The sequence below is a fragment of the Anoplopoma fimbria genome, chromosome 8, assembly GCF_027596085.1.
Source record: "Anoplopoma fimbria isolate UVic2021 breed Golden Eagle Sablefish chromosome 8, Afim_UVic_2022, whole genome shotgun sequence".
NCBI lineage: Eukaryota > Metazoa > Chordata > Actinopteri > Perciformes > Anoplopomatidae > Anoplopoma > Anoplopoma fimbria.
This window is the reverse complement of record NC_072456.1, coordinates 14,871,991-14,891,636: the sequence shown is the minus strand read 5'-3', so window position 1 is coordinate 14,891,636 and position 19,646 is coordinate 14,871,991. Positions and strand designations below refer to the sequence as shown.

Here is a 19,646-nt window from a genome sequence, read left to right as displayed (position 1 = left end):
TGTTCATTAAGCATAAATGCAGAGCTTGATTTCCACTACAAGAAAATAGGGTAACTCACTCCTGGAAAAAATATATTAATAGCATTAATCTTAAAGCAATAACCTATAAAAATGACTATAAAGTAACTTGGACAAAATTAGAATGACACCTTTACGGAGCATTATTTCCTGAAGGTATTTATAGGTATTTATATCTGAAATGCATACCTACTTAAATACACATCTGTGACATCCCTTGATTGCTAGATTGTAGCATTCTTTGTCTAGTTATTGAGCATCATCTCAAAGAATCTCCTCCTCTCTCCTTTCTCCAGCCCCCTCAATTCTCCCAACCATCTTTTTGACAAGAAAAGCTCTTTCATATTTACATGCAACAATGTTGTGGGGTTTTTGAATATCGTGCTGAAAACAGAATACAACACAGCCCCCCCTTTCAACATGCTCCCTAACATGCAATTATTTCCCAATAGCCCAATTCCCTTGTAGCGCTGCAAATAACATGTTCAACATCAAATGACAGGAAAATGTTCATTGTGTGTTGCTGGATTAGAGAAAACACTGAGACTTCCAGCACATTTACCCTAAATCAGTTAAAGCATGAATCACAGTTATATTGCTTCTGTAAAGCAGTGGTTGGAGCAAGGCACTAACAATGCAAAGCTAAAGGGTTCAATTCCCTGTTATCTTGATAAGGGAATGGTTGTTAAGGTTTCCAGAATAAAGCATTTTACACTGACCATACACTAGAAAATAGCAGTGCCTTGTATACAAACCCTAAATGGTATTGTCTATCATTTGAGGTTGAACGATGTGAGGTCAAACTGCATTCTCCACAAAAAAATAGAATTTCCAAACCAACTCACTTTTTATATAGGAGAATGGCAATGACGATGCAGATGATGAAGACCACGGCGAGGACTGGGCCCACCACCCATATGAGTCCGTCACCAGTCTCAACTGGCAGGGGGTCCACCACCAGATCGGGAGTCATCACTGTGTCGGTATAAGGGCTGGTAGCAAACATTTTCTGAACAGAAAGATCCGGTAGAAGTTTACATAGCAAATTAAACACAGTCCAGGTTAGAGTGTGGTATAATCATGAGATGAATGAATTTCAGTGAACTAAGAGTAGCAGCAAACTGCACAAAAAGGAAATATGTTAGTTTCATATGAACAAACCTGGAGTGAACTACAATTAAATGGGCAGAAGTGAATTATTAAATCCACTCCGACAAAAAGCAATTGACTAAAAGTAAGTCAACTGAAGTGTATTTAACAGAGCTAAACTAGTAACTCACCCCAGTTGTATTGAGTTCAGCCAACAGGAAGAAGACATACTCCTGGCTAGGTTCAAGAGGCTTGTTCTCACAGCTACTGTGGCGGTAGTCAGATCCCACCGTGAAGCTGGAGGGCAGCTGCCTGAAACAGGCTGTGATGTAGGGCTTCCTCTGGTCCAGCTGAGCCAGCTGACGGCGTGAACGTCGCTTTGGGATCACCTCCCGCAACAGCTGAGTGATGTAAACGGGCATTAGTTTCCTCTAGGTATCCTCTTATTGCGATTTCTTAAACTAGAGAACAAATAAGTCTGGGCTGATAATGTTTTCTGATGCTGTCAAATGTTTGTTTAAAATCTGCAGTGTTTGTAAAGAACAGATTAAAAAGACCAAAAGAGGTAGATGCTTTCAATGTTGAAAAAAGAGAAACACACACAATAACATCGCATCAGTAGTTCAACCCTTATACTCTGAGAGCCAAGAGAGAATATGTATGTGGTATCGCCAATAAATGATGGAACCACCCTACCCCCACTAATAAATATGTGCAATGTGGCAGGATTAAAGGTTATCACATTTCAATAATAAAAGTGCTTGTGGATTGAATTTTTCTGTACTATATCTAACTGAGATTCCATAGACCAAGGGAAACAAAGTAGAAGTAAGTGCATCCTTAGATTCAAACAGCTGCTAAGACTCAGGCAATGTGCCATCTAACCAGGCTCCAACAACCTCCCTCCCCAACATCAAACCCCTCTCATTCATTTCAAACTGCAGACAGAGGCAGGCAGTAGGCAGAGGAAATGTGTGTAATCCCAAATCCAATAGGGATGGTTGCTGTTGATCTGGCGCACAAGGTGACCTCGAGCTATGGTAAGATGGTAAGAGTGGGAGAAGACTGTGTAATTCTCTCTCTTCTGCATGCTTGGGGGAATGAATTAGCATAGCTGAGATGTACTTATGTTTGTGTTGTGTGTGCCCGTGTCTGGTACACGGTGTGCACAATACAATTTGCCCAGCATATGCAACTGTTATTACACAAACAAGTGTCTCTTGAATCCCTCCCTAGAAACACACAGTTTTGCCAGTAGAGAGAAAGGAATATATTTTCTTCAAGAAATAACGTATTACGGAAGTTTTGAAGTTGCCTCTTCCTATTAGATATGCTAACATATGCTCTGTTTGACCCAGGCTACCCAATTCACCTAATCTTTTCTTTTGTGCCCAAATAGGCTCACATCTTTTTTTTTGTATATCCTACCTCTTCCATGTCCATCTCATCTGGGTTCTTCAGGTTTTTGACAGATCCTGAGGTCCTCTTAAGTGGCACCACAACCACATAGAAGGTCCTGGTAACACAGCACCAAAGTACATTACAAAAATTACCAAACACTCAATTGATATTGTATGCTGTTTAGATGAAAACATTTGTCACATTGTTGATAGGAAAATGAAGTGATAATTCAATGCTTGCAAGGGGTTGAGCAAAGTGTCTCAGGAATCCAAAACTTAATCTCTAATTCCAACATCTCAGACATCTTGAGATCTCAATCCATATAACATTAGATCTCAAACATCTCAAGACTTAATCCGAAACACCCCAACCCTCAAAGATAATTCAGACAGAGCCTGCAGAGCCCATCTTTCAGCAAGCTTTACTCACTTGACATCCTTGGTATCGACCGGTGGGAAGGACATGGTGAGCATGTTGTCAGGCTCAGCATAGATGTCCAGCTTGGGTTTCTTCACCAGGATGAGAGGTGCGGTCTTGGCAACCACACGGTGTCTTGGTCCACCGTCCATGCTTTCCTGGCAGGTCACCCTGAACTCGTAGGTGGTGTTGTGCTTTAGCCCAGTGACTAGAACCCTCATCTGCCTGGCATCCACATCCATCTTTTGACGGTTGTACTCAATCTGGCCATAAGAGATTGTCCAGAAATATAAACGATAATTGGTAAGACGGATAGTTGGATGCATGACCATGGCGGTAGGTCAATAGATTGGATGTTTAATAGACAGGCAGGTAAGGAGGTAAGAATGCAGTAAGTAAGAATGCATGTGCATTGTGATGATAACATGAGCAAGGGAATTGGTATGTTGGAAGTAGGAATGATTAGGAGTTGAATTAATGCACTGATAGAAACAAACGCACTAAAACATTGCACTAGTGTAAAATCTTAAAGGAATGTTTTTTATATTAATACGCAACTGAGCTGACAGTTGAAATTCTTTTTTTTTTTTTCCTTTTTTTTAACCTACATTAAACTTACCGTGCATTTGTATGGAGACCTGCTTTCAGAAAACTTCCATGCAATGACCACTGTGGTTTTGGTGGCCCACTTCACAGTGAAATTCTTTGGAACATCTGTTGAATTGACAAATGCAAGAAAAAAAAGAAAAAAATACAAAGACATCTTTAGTAAATCGAACATGTAGAGAGACCAAGGAAAGAGAAACAAAAGAAGAACCTTTTGTTTAAAAAATAATAAAAGCTGTTGTTCCCCTGCAACGTTCCTTTGGGGTTAAAGAGTGAGTGTAACTGTGGCTGTGAGAAGGGCAACGCCATTGGTTAAGACAAACAGCACGTAAGACTCATGGATGACAAACCCATGGAGCACAAGGGTGTGCCCACTGGCTAGCCACCATGGGTAGTGCCAACCCATCTCAACACTGTCTTTGAACTAATGACCACTTGAGGATTAACTACTGACCCATGTGGTCCCAGTGCCAACTGCTCCTACGCCTCCACTGAGTCTGGGTTGGCACTGCCAATGTGCTGCCAGGCAGGCATAGAGACAGACTCAAAACACAGCATGCCAACAGTCCTTAGCAGTGCATCTGGGGGATGCCATGCCACAAACTGTCCCACTAAGGGACAGGGGAAGGGGAAAGGAGGAATTAGGAAAGGGAAGGGGTGAGGAAGGGGGGAAATATCTCAAAACAAACCCGAAACCAAAAATTAAATAAAAAAACAAAATCTGCTTTCTGTCATCCTCATAGAATAGTCCATACATACTCTTGGAGTGACTGGGTTTGACTGAGCTCCTACCTTGATTGAAAACTGGGGATGTGAGATGCCATTAGCTGCGTGAGTGTGCTTGGCAAAGGGCTGCAAGGAAGACTGACGGGAGTGTCTGACCAAACAGCACTTACCTTGAAATTCTAGGCTGCTCTCCTCTGTCTCAAAGTGACTGACTATAACTTACTGACTTGGGTTTACCTTGTTTGGGTTAGTGAAGTGAGTATCCAATGGCAAACAATTTTAATATCAATCTTTTCTCTTTCTTGAGGAGAAGTGGAGGTGGTTGAAGGAGGGGGTGGGTCAGTTTTCATTTTTGTGTTGTTGCAGATTTTTTTTTGCCAATTTCCAACCCCCTGCCAACCGGGTCGGAGAAGAAACAGGCAAGCCCTACCTGTTGGATCAAAGGCCACCGTCCGATACTGGATAGGTGGGCTGTAGGGCCCTGGACCTACAATGGTGTGTGCACGTATTTTCACATCGTACGCCGAGTTGGGTTTGAGGCTGTTGAGAACATAGCTGGACTGGCTTGGGGGCAAGCGTAGCTCCAGCGGGGCTCCTCCGGTACCGGTTTCCTTATAGGCCAAAGTGTACTCTGTGATTAACCCGTTTCTCTCCGCCAGCACGGGAGGAGACCAGGACAGCTGCACTGAGCAGCATGTCACGTTGGAACCCTCTTCAATTTGAGGGTATCCCCCTGGCGTCTTCTCGGGCACACTGAGTTCTACCACAGCCTCTTCCCCAAAGCCCCCCCTGCTCTTGGCTGAGACTTTAAAGAGATAAATGGCCCCCCGGTGAATGTTGCCCACAGAGTACTGTCGTTCTTGGGGAGCAAATTCCAGTGTGGCCAAAGGAGAGACATCTTTCCGGCCAAACTGGAGCCGGTAACCCTGCAGGTCCATGCCATTGGTGAGATCTGGAGGGTCCCAGCGAACAACAGCTGATGTTTCTGAGTCCTGTGCCACTGACATATAGGGCAGACCAGGCACTGTACAGACAAAGAAATAAAACAAATCTTAGTTTCTGTATTTTCTGGTTATAGAAAGATGAATATGGTTAAAGTGACAGGCTTTAATACAATACATGTAGATGTTTATCACAAACTGAACTGACACCAGGAATACTACAGCTGTAGCTGTATTGAGCAACTACTAGTGCTTTTCACAAGGCAAACACCATTTTTGTTATCCTTTTCCTTTATGGTTACTTGGAAACCAACAGCAATGTCATCAAATTATGAATAAGTCATCCATTTTTTTTGAAGATAATTTTTTCAGAAATTATTGAATTACTATAATAAAAATAAAGAAATACAGTTTGATAGCAGAAGTAGCTAAAGTGCGTTGACTTTAAGCACACCATTTCAATACTCTTCAGCTAAATAATGAGGCACTGTAGCTCCAGCAATGTTGCTATTGATACCTGCAGCACACAGATGTCACTCCATTCAATTGGCTTGATGCCACAGCGGGAAAAAAAGATCCCCTGTGGCGGCAAAAAGCGAGGTGGGACTATTACTTAATCCATCTGTTCTGCTGACGTGTTAATTTAGCATTTAACACACAAATTCCTGAAATAGACCTGTGTAATTATACTGTAAGAATGGACATGGACTGCCAACAAATGGGATCAAGAATAATAAAAGATTTTGTTTACTATAGCAAATGTAAACAGATTACATAATCTACACTTCAGTAATAGATTTCAGCCATCCATCAGATAATACCCTAACAAACTGAGTCAGGTTGAGTTGGATGGAGACGTCGAAGATCCTCAGAGCCTCTGAATTCTTGAGTGATCTCTGTACCCATTACCATTTCATGATACATGTAAGCTCCAGCCAAAATTGGTACTGCAAAGCATCACTGAAACTTTAAGCAGAGAACAGTGCCTCTTTCAGCTGTAAGAGTCATCTCTTGTTGTAAAATGGATGATCTACACTTGGGGTCTAGACACCATTCTTCAGAGTGGCCCAGTTTTGCTGCTCTTATGGATGACAAACGTCTCATCTTAGCTCTCCTTTTAAGGCCCCATCCGTGTGAGAGGCTGCAGCCGTTATGGGAAGCCTTCAGTTCTCAAGTTGCCGTCAAAGCTTTGTGAGAGATGAGTATTGCTGATTCACACTTGAGCCCCATCTCTCTGTAAAATAGATTCCATCTTATCTACGTCCCTCTTTTTTCAGAAATACAAGACTGTGGGAGGACAGACAACTGTCAAATATAAGTGAGGATACAATTGCAGACAAACACACTGTTAGTAATGTTCTTGCAACCGGGGCTATTTTCTGTAGCCTCAATTAACAGATGTTCCCTAAACACCTGGCAAGCTAACTTGTGATTGACAGGTTGCCAAGGTCAAAGGAAACTTGACCAAACAGGATTCAATTTTATTCTAACTTTTTCTGGGATCTCAGATTCTTTATCTGTTGGGTCCAAAACTGAGAAAAAAATGGCATTTAAAGGTTGCCTTAGAATCTTCAAGGAAAAAATAAAACTTTTTATTTTAATTCCCATTGTATATTTGAGTTGGTACATTTGAGTCAAGTAATATTATTTTCGAAGAAACAGGAAACTTTGAGTTTAAGAAAAAAGGAAATGTATTTTAGAAATTATGCTGAACAGAAAATCTTAATAAATATATTCTATTGATTTTTCTTAGCCAGTGTGTGTGTTTTTTATCGTGTGCTACCACCAATCTATATATTGAGGCTAGTGGATTTAGTGAATTTGAAAATAAAGTAAATCTGTAACCAAAATTAATGGTAAAATCTTGGATTGAAAAACATTTTTCACAACACATTATGATACATTTATAAATAAAAACAGGACCACCATTATAGCTGAAAGGTTACACTTTAAACCAGGATGAATGATATAAACAACACTGTTAGTTAATTTACCATTATCATTTTAGTTTCATGCCTATGTATGATATTGTGAGACCATTCGTCAGAAAATTGGCAATCTCTGTATATTTCAGATTCAAATAGCCTGCCAACTGGGTCGGCAGCAAATTGGTTGGTCCTGGCAGTGAGAGCTTTCTCAGCATAAATCAAAATTGCTGAATAAGCTGAATACAAATGATAAACTCCATTTTAATGTGTAACAAATTTCATCATCATCTTAAGTAGGCACAAATTTGATACATTTCATTTTCCTTCTAAATCACTATACATCCACTGTTTGTTAACCGTTACTGTACATGCATTCACTTTCCATCATTTATTTGAACCTTTTTTCTTACAGTTGTTGGCTTATATACATCTGCTTTTGTTTATCTTAATGCATAATGGACAGTGTGTATGCACATGTATGTGTCGATGTGTGTGATGCTATACAGTAGGCTCTGGTTTGCAGCCAGCTCCAGCATCACCATTCCACCTGCATACAGAGCTTTCTGGCTTTTTGCCCAGTATGGACTTAAAGCAATTTGTGAGGAGCCAACATTAGTCTGAGGCAAACGTATGCCTTCTCAGTGGAGTAGTATCAGTGCCCTTGTGTGTGTCTGTGTACATGTACCTACAGTATATAGTATATGTTCCTGCGGCAAGATGCAAGTCATAATGTGCGCGTAGTAAAACACACACACAAAGCAATCTATTCTACACAGTCCACTCCCAATGCTCGTATTATTCATTTCCGTTTGCTAATGGTCTTCTATCTGAGAGCTGTTGCTAGAGGAAGACGGGGGTTGGTGGGTGGATGGTGGCTAGTCTTTGCCGGTAATGGAAAGGTGGGGGTGCCGAGTGTTGGGTGAGACGAATGCTCCTAATACTCTCCGGCTACATACTATAGCTCAGCTTGGTGTCATTTAAAAGCCCACTCTGCCTTCATGTTCACCGCTAATCAAGGAAAGAGAATCAGAGATAATGATCCTGTGTGTGTGTGTGTGTGTGTGTGTGTCTTTTCCTAAATTTCTGTGCTTTGCCTCTAACCTCAACAGGCTCTCAAATGCATACATTACAACCTTTGTGGCCCTGAATCTATTTCATTATTTCTACATTTAGCAATGCACGCTGGAGAGGAGGATCACAAGTACCGAGCCAGCAGATTGGTGTTGGGAGGAGGTGGGGTGTTTTCGTAGTGTGCACAGTGTATTTGTTTAAGTTTGTGTGTAAGTGTGCTGCTACAGGTGATGAGAGAGAGAGAACGAGGGCATGAGAGGGGGGGGGAATGAGTGCATGTGGAATGATGAAGGTGACTGGGGACAAGGAGCAATCTGCTGAAAAGAGGGCCCAATAGGGATATGAAGGGGCAGAAATGTGTGTGTGTGTGTGTGTGTGTGTGTGTGTGTGTGTGTGTGTGTGTGTGTGTGTGTGTGTGTGTGTGTGTGTGTGTGTGTGTGTGTGTGTGTGCGTGCGTGGACATGAGTGATTCTGGGGTTCTTGGACACTTTGATTGTCCTTCTCCTCAGAGTTCATCTCTCTCCCCCTTGCACACTGCCCAATCCCCCATTTTCATTTCCTAACCTCCTCCCCCACCCTCTCCATCCCCCTCTCTCTACGTCCATTTCAGGGTCGACCCTGGTTCAATCCCTCCTTGTCGGCCTGCTGGCACGTTTCCCATCAGGCCACAGTATTAACAGCCAGCTGTTGACACTTACTCAGCCTGATTGAGAAAGTGGTAATCAGGTTTCCTTGTCATTTCCTGCTTCTCTTTTGCACACTCACAACTAAATATATTTGACTTATATTCATATTACCTGTGTGCAAATCTCATGGTGCACATCCTGTATATGCATATTTTTTTTAATATCAGTCACCTCAAAAATGAAAGGTTCTGTGCTTTGAGTGGCTTAAGTCTGCCTAAGGAGAATTAACATATTGAAGGACATGTGGGTGTAAGAGGACTTTTTTAACCTTAAAGGTCATGACAAATCCATCACTCTTCCCTCGTCATTTCCCTCTGCTGTTAATTTAGTCTGCTTATTGAAGGAGTGTATGTGTGTGTATGTGTCAAAGGTTCATGGAGAGGAGTAATTGGTAGGTTAGGAAATGCCATTAAGTCAAATTTGCAACACATTTCACATGGCCCATTGGAAGTGCTATTAAGGAAGCAAGTGAGAAAGAGAGAGAGAGGAGGAAGAGACAAGGCTATTACATTGATGATTTCTGACCGGACAAAGTTAACAATCAGGATGTTACTAAACATGCAATGAGAGGGTCGGGGCTGATGTTTCGAGTCAGATGTCTGCAGTCAGTATTGGAATAAGTATCCACACCCTCATAAATGTGCACATAAATGCAACCCTAAGCATCCTTTCGCAGGATGCAAGAATCTAAATGAAGTCCTGTGAGGTTCAGGGACGGCTGTTTGTAAACTGTCAAGATACTGAAAGGACAGGATACGCTAATAATATCTTCAGTTCCTCTCTAACAACCATGTGACTGAGTTCATTTGAGAATATACCCACTCTGACTCGCAATATGATTAATGAATAATGCAAACCACTTCACATAATTACAAAGAGCACAAACAAAACTTCCAAAATGATACAAAGTAAAACTTAAATGCTGGCTGCCAGAAATAGCGCACTATCAACATTACTACAGTGCTCTAAAGTTTATTTAAAATTATAAAAAAAGTCTAAAACAGAAATGGTTGGACAACATCACTTTTCCTGACTTGACTTCTAAATTTTCAACATTCAGCTACCTTTTGAAGGCATAGTTAGTGTGAAGTTGCCAAAAGCAGCCATGAATTATATGTTTAAAAGACCGTTGGCACTTCATTGATATTTTGTTTTCACTCAGGAGGCTTTATTTTATGATTAAAGTGCTTTCCTATGACATGACCAGTCCTTTCTCCTTTATATGAGGATCTAAACATATCAGCCATCGTCCTGAGGATATTTAATCTTGCACTGTACAGTAGGCTCAGGGGATCTCAAGTTAGGGTTGCTGGGCAACCCACTTTATTCTGTAGGCTATCTATAGAATTGTATGTACTTGTTTCGAGTTTGTTGATTGCTAAGTTCTACTTAGTATTTTGAAAACTTTGTTATTATAGAGGACAATGTAGATTTTCCACTTGAACAAGAAAAGAAGATAAAATTATAAATTATTGATTGCTGCTCCTTTCAGCCCAGTGAAAAACTCCACAAAGTGCAGATGGGATGGTGGAATAACTTTTTAAGACACAAACATTTTAATCTTTTGTCAATAAAAACTATTTTGGTCCCTTCTAAAATATTGTCTGACATTGGCCATGGTGAAGTTTGTTTCTCAAAGCAAGAGTATGGACAGTATGAATCATGAAAAGGCCCTTTTCAAACCTGGCTTTCATTCAACAAAGACAGTTACAGCCACAGAATGAATGTTGTTTGTCTGTGACTCACAAATAGCTGCACAGTTCTACTTGTTTTTATTTCCTACAAAATCCAAGAGATAGATTCTTTTGGATGCTTTGTGATAAAAGAAACTACTAGAGAGGTACGTTAGAATGTCTGGAAGAGGAAAAAATTGACCATTGATGTGAATCGACTTTAAAGTGGCACTAAAACATGCTCTGTTTGTCATGATGTTTTATATTGATGTTGCTTTTTAGGCCTTTATGTTTCCTAAAAATAACAAGACTCCAACGTCATAGTTTCTTGGGGCAATTGTTCACTTTAGGTGCACTGTCTGTAAAAGCTGTTGCATAAGTTATGTGTGTTTGTGTGTATTTTAAAAGTGCATACATGCAAAGGAATCATGTCATGAAATGGTTTTTATTTATTTGCATCACACTTTTAAGTGTTTCCATTTGTGAATTTACACAAGGGTAAACCACTTGAAAGAACGGTTTTGCAGAGGGCATTTAAACATGGTGAACATCACACATGTTAAAGCATCATATACTATATCTGGGATAATAGCCTAATCCCATATATGTTGAGAACCGTTTTTAGAATGTACTCCATAAAGTAGATTGTCAAAACTAGGATGTACAGTATATATTTTTTGCAACTAAATGCAGAAAAAAACATGACATGAAAAAAAGAGATAAGCGCCAACTATATAGCTCGCTTTCCAAGTGGCTTTTGACTGAGTTGTTAATGTTGTGATGACTTTCTGTTTCTTAGGAAATATTCATTTGGCTTCCTAACACATCCCTGGTGCTTTGTGTTTAAATGTCTCTGGAGCTTTCATGGTTTTAGCACCTCAGTTGACAGGATTTCACCACCATCATCACACTGTGCTTTCACCTCAGCATCACTGATGCCCTACCTCAAGCTTTAGAGCTTTTGCTGGCATAGGGTTGTCTCCCACATCACTCTTTTTCTTTTCAAATACAGATCCATTTTGTTTCACTGCATTCGGGGGAATTTAGCTAGCGTTAGGTTTACAACATGGAAGTGCTACGCTAAGTGAATTGAGACAAGAGCAGTAGCCTGGCTGCTCACACCAAATACAAATTTCTTCAAGCAATTCTCTGCTGTTTTCTATAGAACTAGTCTCTCTCTCTCTCTCTCTCTCTCTCTCTCTCTCTCTCTCAAGCAATAGTTTTAGTGCAGAAAAAATAAACCTGACACCAAAACTATTGCTGAAGATCGCGAGCTGGCCACAGACCCACAAGGCCCGGCACATCTTGTGTGATCAACCAAATTGGTTTTCATGGGCACCAAAAGGAAGCGGCAGCGCTTCTCCCTAAAAAATCCCTTCTATGTCCAGTGTGAACAAGGACATGGTAACTGTAAAATTTGTTAATTACTAAAAATATACATTTTTATTCCAACCCTTTGGCAGTGCCTATGCATCCCACTAGATGGGGCTCTGAGGCCCACCTGTGGGCCACTGGTTGAGAATAGCTGCACTGGGTCATCCTAGCATCGATCAGAACAAGAGGGACAACCACTTCATCTCCGAAAACGGCTTCTCCACCTCTCACCACTTCCTTTTTTCCATTTATCTCGGCCCCCTGGCATAAACCATTTCTTTACACTTCCATAATACAAAGGAGAGGCTTTCCCCCTGAGGGACAGACAGAGTGAGCTAGACTGGCATATCAGTCAGCCGACCCTGACAGGAGGATGGAGAGTGTCAGCACTCACTCAAGCCCCTTTGGCAGCGTCACACTCCCTGACACCAGCAACACACACACCTGTCAGGATCTGGGAAATTTGCCTATGTTTGTGTGTGTGCTGGGTCGCAAGAACGCACCATGTGTTTGTATCCATTGGTGTGTTTTGTTTCATGATTGTGCCACAGTATGAGTTTGCATATAATATATTTGAGAGATTGGTAGTGAAGACTGCATGTGCTCATGAGTATGTGAGTGACTAGGTAAATATGTAGGCGTGTGTACATACTGGCTTTCTGAGGCCTCACAAAGTGGACTGACACAAATGCTCACGAAAAAGGATGCTCCAATCTAGGCCTGATGCCTTAAGTTCTCTCAAGGAAGGCGATCACATTCACAGGCAGCCAGCTTCACGGGTTCAGATCATGTTCATGGTAACTGGTAGTTTCTATTCCAAACAGGCTCAAGTAGCCCGGTTAAACTGGTGTGCTTGCCCGTGGTAACAAGGAAACAAACTGAAGCCGACAAGGCTTTGTAGTGTGCAGGCATTAGCCTCCAGTATTTTATCCTTAAAGCTCAAACCAATGACCAAACAGGGGTTTTCAAGCTGTCATAATCTGTCTGAAAAATCTACCACGTACCTCAGATCACCTCCTTGATCTCTAAAAATCTGCGGATAGTCCTCTGAACATGATTGAAATGATAAATAGTGCCCTGGTAAAAGCAAACATCAAGTCAACTGACTGTACTGTTCTTGAATCCAGATATTTGATAAAAAAAAGTCTGAGATATAATTCCAAAGATGAAAATTACTCAAAACATGTATTTCTGAAACAAAAGTCTTAACACAAGACATTTGTTAAGGATGCCGAATGCACTTAATTAAATGTCAAAATTTGGCATCGTTATTGTCTGCTTTTCCAAATCTTCCGAATAGGTTTGGCTCATTATAAGCACCACGATATGGCTGTAAATGAGCATCCCTTCAATTTTAATCAAAGTCAGAGATGGACGCCTAGCAGTAACAGCTGGATGGGAATGATGAGGAAACCCCTGCGTAAGGTAGCCTTCAGCCACAAGCTGAAAAATAATAAGCTACATTTAGTGCTGCATGAACATATGTTCTGTAAACAAAGCAACCAATAAATAATTGATCCTTGGACTGACCTGCCCCTTTGGTCACCACCAGTTTGGGTTTGCTCCGGGCTCCATCGCCCTTGGTGGTGTAAGCTGCCACCGTGATAGAGTAAGTGGTGTCTGGCTTGAGTCCTCCAATGACCATTTCCTATGGGGAGACAGGGAAGAGATGGACAGGAAAATCAAAATGTGTCTTGAATTGTTGATGATTTGACCCCCCTTCAAGCAGCTCAAACTGCACTATACAGGAGGGTAATATATGTGTCTCATGGTCCTCAATTTTCACAAGGCATGCGTTAAATGTAATGTTTTCCCCTGTGTAATGGGAGACCGTTCCATTAAGTTGATACTTAGAGGAGGGACATTAGGTATGTAAATGGGAAGGAGCTGCCTCATTCCTTTAGCAATATTCCAATCGACAACTTAACTTTGTGATAAATGCATGCTGAATACATCCTGCCCATCCACTGGCAGTTTTCACCTCAGCCATTAAGTTTCCTTGAGTCCTCTTCAAAGAGAGGCTTCAGATCAATTCTAATGAATCTTTCAGGGGAGCAGGTTTGAACGAATGCAGAATGAGGTTTTTAACAGGCTGGTTGGCAGAGCGATGGGGGAGGTCAATAAAGGTAAATGAGCTATAAGTACTGTCTAGTACTTAAGATGCTATCCACGTAATGCAGATGATATGGGTTTCAAATCTGGGTTCAAAATAAGGGTACAATGTTGAAATAAGTCGTTTCAAGGGTCGTTCATGGTCGTTATGTGTACAACTGTCTTAATATTTTTAATAAAAGAAGATACAGAAAAAGTTTGAATTCAGGAAAACACAGATATTCTACAGCACCAAATCAAAAATAAATAAAAAATGTATTAACAGGCACACAATACAGGAAAAGAAAAACACATACACACCATAACAGCACAAGACAACACACACTGTTTCGACACACAGCATGACACAAGTACCATTAGCATTCCAGGCACAGTGGGCAGTGGATATTGCATCAGCCGTCGTTTTGTAGAAGCTAGCTGGCAATAGAAGTTTGTCATTTTTTCCTTAGCCATGTACAGAGATAGTGTGGCTGGCCAGACAGCTGAGGTGAAACTTCTGAGCCACTTTGTAATCCAAACTTATTAAATAAAGATTGGAGGGGTTATGTGGACAGTGAAGCCAACCAGGTTGATGCAATACCCACTCTTTATACCCTTTCAGCTACAAAAAGCACTCAGGCGAAACTTCGTACTTACATATTCAGCTGTATCGTCCGTTTCCCACTAACCCCCCCGCCAAAGAGGAGAGTGCAGGAGAGAGAGTAATAAAAATTTTTTGTTTTTAAAGAAAGAGAGAGAAAAGAAAGGGAAGAAATAGGATTGTGAGAGATTGGGGCATTAGAGGTTTGAGAGCAGAGGGTTGGTATCAGAAATAGGTCACTGGTTTTGTAAGGTCAGGAAAGAGGGAAGCTGTTTGAAGGTTATGTTATGAGGAGCCACTGAGCAGCTGAGAGTTGTAAAGGTCTGCCTGTGGGGCCTGGAGATATTTAACTGTGCTACTGTGCAGCTAACAATAAGTTACCTAAGTATAACTTCAAATCATTGAAAGCTACTACCAGTATTGATTTGAAAATGCACTGCAGCTTTTAAGGGTTTAATGATGAGGTCATTGTTAAATATACTAACAAAAATATGTAATAAAGAAGATATCTTTGACTGCTGGTTGCATGCACTGCTTGGATCTTTTAATTAAGTTATTTAAACTCATTCTACTCTTCAATTAGTGGTCAGCTAAATACCAAAATGTCAATGTGATGCTGTTGGCGTTTCGCCTGAATAGACCCTTCATTCATTTGGAAGAAAAATAGATTTTGAATCATCATTCCCAAACTATGTAGAATTGCATGCAACTATTCTTTTCTGTGTTGTTTACTTTATTGCTTCAAAGCTATAATTTCCATTTGGATGATTGCTACTGTGCACAAAATGATCAGTTTGACAGGATTCCTCCAATTCCAAGTTTTGTAAAAAGCAAAAAAAGAAAAGCCATCAAACAGGGTTCCATTACAATTCTAGCTGTCAGTTGAGGCAGCTTTTTTGTGAAATGTTTTCATGCCAATTTTACCTTGCCCCCCCTCCCCCCCATGGCACAGAATACTATAATCAGCATTTTCTCAGAGTCTACACGTTTCATACAAGCACACAATCAGACATTTCATGGCAGATGTTGCCATAAAAGAGGGGTCTAGACATTCCTAATAAAAGCCATAGAGGCAGCAGAGGGAGGACAAGATGAGTGAAGCTTTGATTACAGTTCTTGTTGTGGGCTGAGGGGAAAGGAATATTACAGCAATATGAAATGAAATCCAAGGGGGAAGAACACCCATATCGCTTCCAGTACTCAATAGCAATATTTGCAAAGCAACAACAGGGTGGATGAAGTACACAATTTGCAGTCTGCATGAAAAAAAAAAGTTCGGTAAAGTTTCTTTGAAATGTCCACTGAAGTTTTAAACACGCATCAGTGTAACTGTGTTGGTTTAATCCGCTTTAATGTCGATTTGTATCACGATTAAAAATGAGAAAGGCAGACCTGCAATTTATTGTGAGAAAGAAGGGCATAGATGCATGGTCAAGCATGCTTTTAGGTGGTATTTAAAAACTTTTTAGGTAACTGACTTGTTCTACAGAGACTGAGAGATGGTCATACCTGGGCATCGGCCAGCATGACGTCCTTGATGAGGGGCAGGCCCCGTGACTCGCCATTTTCCACGCGTACATAGTGTACCTGGTAGCCGCGGATCTGACCGTGCTGCTTGCCGGGGGTCAGGGAGCGCCACATCACCTTTAGTGCTGTGGAGTTGAGGACCTCCACCTCCACTCGCCTTGGAGGAGCCCCAGGAACTGTGGGTGACAAAATAAAAACTCATAAGAATAATTTGGTTGGATGTATTTTGAGAAATTTGTAGGGATATAGAAAAGTAGATTTTCCTTATTTAACAAGTGCAACAAACATACAGTACTGTGTCTGAGTTAAATTGCTCCACTTTCCCCTGTCTCCTCCACCTTTTCAAATTGTGTCTGCTGTGTCTGTCTGCCATCAGTGGGAAGCTCTCAGTCATAATGACAGGCCTTTATGGAAGGCCTTGCTTCTAGGCCTTTCGGTGTGCCACGTATTGGCCCTTTCTGAGATGGATGTGCCATTAATAGAACTCTTCCACTCAAACTGCTTCCATTTACTCGTCCACAAACACTTCAAGTCCTCTTCTTCTCCCCTAAATCACAAGCCCATTTCCCCCACCTTCCCCAGGATCATGCACCAATCTTGTTTATTACCAAAATCCTCTCTACCTTTTAGCCCTGACTCCTATTTCTTTACCTGGCACTTCTCTGTCACACGTTATTATTGTAATGACAGCAGAAAATGTGTTATAGCTGTTGTCAGCACGCTGTAGCTTTTTTAACTCTGCAATTCCTGATACAGCTGTCTTTTAAAACAGGTAGTGTCAATTTAAGCTTGTCTCTACTGTTGCTCTCGTCGCACATTAACGTCAGAAAAATGCTTAAAATGCTGTGGTAATGGATGTGAAATGGATCGTGGAGAATAGAAACCAATGGCATCCATCCGTCAATGATTCAGCTGTGCTGTGACATGCCAACATCTTTACTTGTCAGTTTATGTATTTTATTGTTCAACTGCTTTTCTCCTCTGTCATTTATTTGTTGCTATCCAACTTAGCTCTGTCAAGTTATACTTTTTTGTTCTTTTGAGGTTAAAATGTATTTACAAGTATCTTCGTCTTTCACTCTTTTCCACTCTTACCCTAAGTGGTACACAGTGGTTGCACACGTAGAGGAAAATGTATTAGATGACAGGCACTGCAAACTTGTATTTATTTGTCTTTTTATTTAATTTTGTTTGTTAAATCCTCAACCATGTTTTAAAGTAGGGGTTTTAGAATTGCAACCAAATGGACAGATACCTGCTGGTTTAACCTCCAACCTACTGTTGCCACCATAAATGCACAGACCGATAATGCCTTGCAGTGTACAGCACTCATAAATGCTTATGACTCTCAGCTGAGCAATGGGATACTGTTAAAGCCTACACATAGAGGCAGGATATGGGATGTGGCAGTCATTATGAATTACATTTGGTTAGTTATGCTTTAATAGCAACACACTTGATTTCCCAAGTGTGTTATCTCTCTCTTAAGTGTTTTCCTTTCATATGGTTTACACAGTTGTTGTCGGTCAAACTTTTGAGTATTTGAAAATGTATTCTGACACCTAAAATTTATAAAACTTTCCAATGACACTTGTGAGATGGAAACAAACTGCACACACATGTACGCAACTGTTTCTTCACACACATACATACGCAAACAAACATTCAAAACCAAGGACACACTTCCTATCTAACTAACAACAATACCTTTAGTTCTACATTAAGTTTAGCCCCCACACATTAGAGATTCATGTACCGTCTTCGTCTGTGCGGCAGATCAGGGGCTCACTCTCAGGGCCTGGCCCAATCACAGTGAAAGCGGACACAGTGATGCGGTACTGGGTCCACTTCTCCAATCGCTGCAGCAGCACCTGCTCTTCATTGGCAGGGACTGTGGGCTCCTCCAGGGGCTCCCCGTCGTCACTGACGCCTTCTGACGGGCCCACCACCAGGTAGCGCACCCTATACCCCGCCAGGACACCGTTCTGACTCATCAAAGGTGGGGGGCGCCAACTTACCAGCAGGGTGGTGGATCTGGTGCTGCTGCACTTAATGTCTTGAGGGGGGGCTGAGGGCTCTGGTGAGGTGGAAAGGACAGGAAGGAAGGGGGTCGAGAACGAAGAGGACGGGGAAAGGTAGGGGTGAAAAACAAAAAAATAAAAAGATGGGAGAGATAAAGAAAATGATAAAAGGATAAAAAAAAAAACAATAAGAGTAATTCAAATGAAAAATTTTGCAAAACAAAGACAAGGCAAAATATGTTTAAAATAAAAAAAATCATCAAGCAAATGGCAACATAAGAGGTATAAATGGACAATGGCACAACCTGTGTAATAATGAATCAAGATGGCTACCCTTTGCTGGACAAGCAAACATATTTGGTTCTGGTAAAAGATTTTTGGCATTAAGGTATCGAAAGTATCATGGTGTTGAATTTCTGCTTGAGCACTGACGTATTACTGCTACTGACGAAAGTGCAGTCGGACTTTTTCAAGAAAAAAATGTTGGGAGTAACACAAACAAAATGTTTCCTTTTGCAACAACATCATGATCTCCAGCCCTACATACAACAGGACCCATTTGTTTGTACTGCAATGTATGAAACTACAGGAGGTGAGACACTGTCTTGCTCATGTCATTCTTGTTTAAGCCTGTACTCAATATTCTGAAACGTTTCATGGTGCAGGGTTGAACATTTCCAATGTGCATTTCATTTTTGGGGACTGAGCTCAGGCTTTAGTCCTTAGAAACAAAAAAAACTAGCAACATGGTCCTGAACACTAAAATAACTAATTTTCTCCCTCAGCGTCTCTGCAATTATTGCAACCACTAAGCCACTTGGCTATCCACATGAGGATTAATAACATACTGCCATGTCCATTAAACCAGATTAAAAAAAAGAATATATTAAAAATATATTTAGTGTTAATATGCATTGTTAGTTCAGTTGCTAAAGATTTCTTAGAGACATTGTCATGGCCATCTTACCTTGAACGAACATGATTAAACAATCCATAGATTTTTCTAATTCCTACGTATAAGATAGCAAGGAGGTAGTGTAGTCTGTCCTTTTTAATTTGTAACAGTATAAAAGCTTTCCAACACAGTGGCTGTTATTTGTGTCTGAAGTGTTCTTCCAAAACATATTAAAACCTACACATCTGTGAACTTTCTAAATCAAATTCAATGCCTCTCGCTTCTAATCTGTGCCAAGCTCTTACACAGCTTGTGCTCGTCCAGAGAGTGTGCTGTGCAGGGAGCGATAAAACGTTTCACTTCTCATCCAGAGTTTGGTATTATACGGATAAAAGGACATGTATGAAAATATTTCTATCCAAGTCGGGTTTCCTCTATCCCCCCTGGTTTTTTGTGAGAATATTTTCCTCCATCTTGGTGTGGACAAACCCAATTCATTATTACATTTTTGTCTGTTATGTAAGGTAAAAATAGCACAATAATCCAAATGAAAAAATGAAATACCATCACAAAAAAGGCAT

The 19,646-nt window shown here is 40.9% G+C and overlaps 1 protein-coding gene across 1 annotated transcript in view; it reads right to left on the bottom strand.

The window, feature by feature from the left end:
- ptprsa (protein tyrosine phosphatase receptor type Sa) overlaps positions 1-19,646 on the bottom strand; it is a 127,704-nt gene that overhangs the window by 38,153 nt on the left and 69,905 nt on the right. The window contains exons 11-19 of the mRNA XM_054602976.1: positions 17,906-18,226; positions 16,132-16,325; positions 13,461-13,578; positions 4,688-5,281; positions 3,545-3,639; positions 2,938-3,188; positions 2,536-2,623; positions 1,299-1,508; positions 864-1,027 (exon numbers count right to left, since the gene is read on the bottom strand). Of these exons, the coding sequence (XP_054458951.1) occupies positions 864-1,027; positions 1,299-1,508; positions 2,536-2,623; positions 2,938-3,188; positions 3,545-3,639; positions 4,688-5,281; positions 13,461-13,578; positions 16,132-16,325; positions 17,906-18,226 (2,035 nt within the window). The remainder of the gene's footprint in view (positions 1-863; positions 1,028-1,298; positions 1,509-2,535; positions 2,624-2,937; positions 3,189-3,544; positions 3,640-4,687; positions 5,282-13,460; positions 13,579-16,131; positions 16,326-17,905; positions 18,227-19,646) is intronic.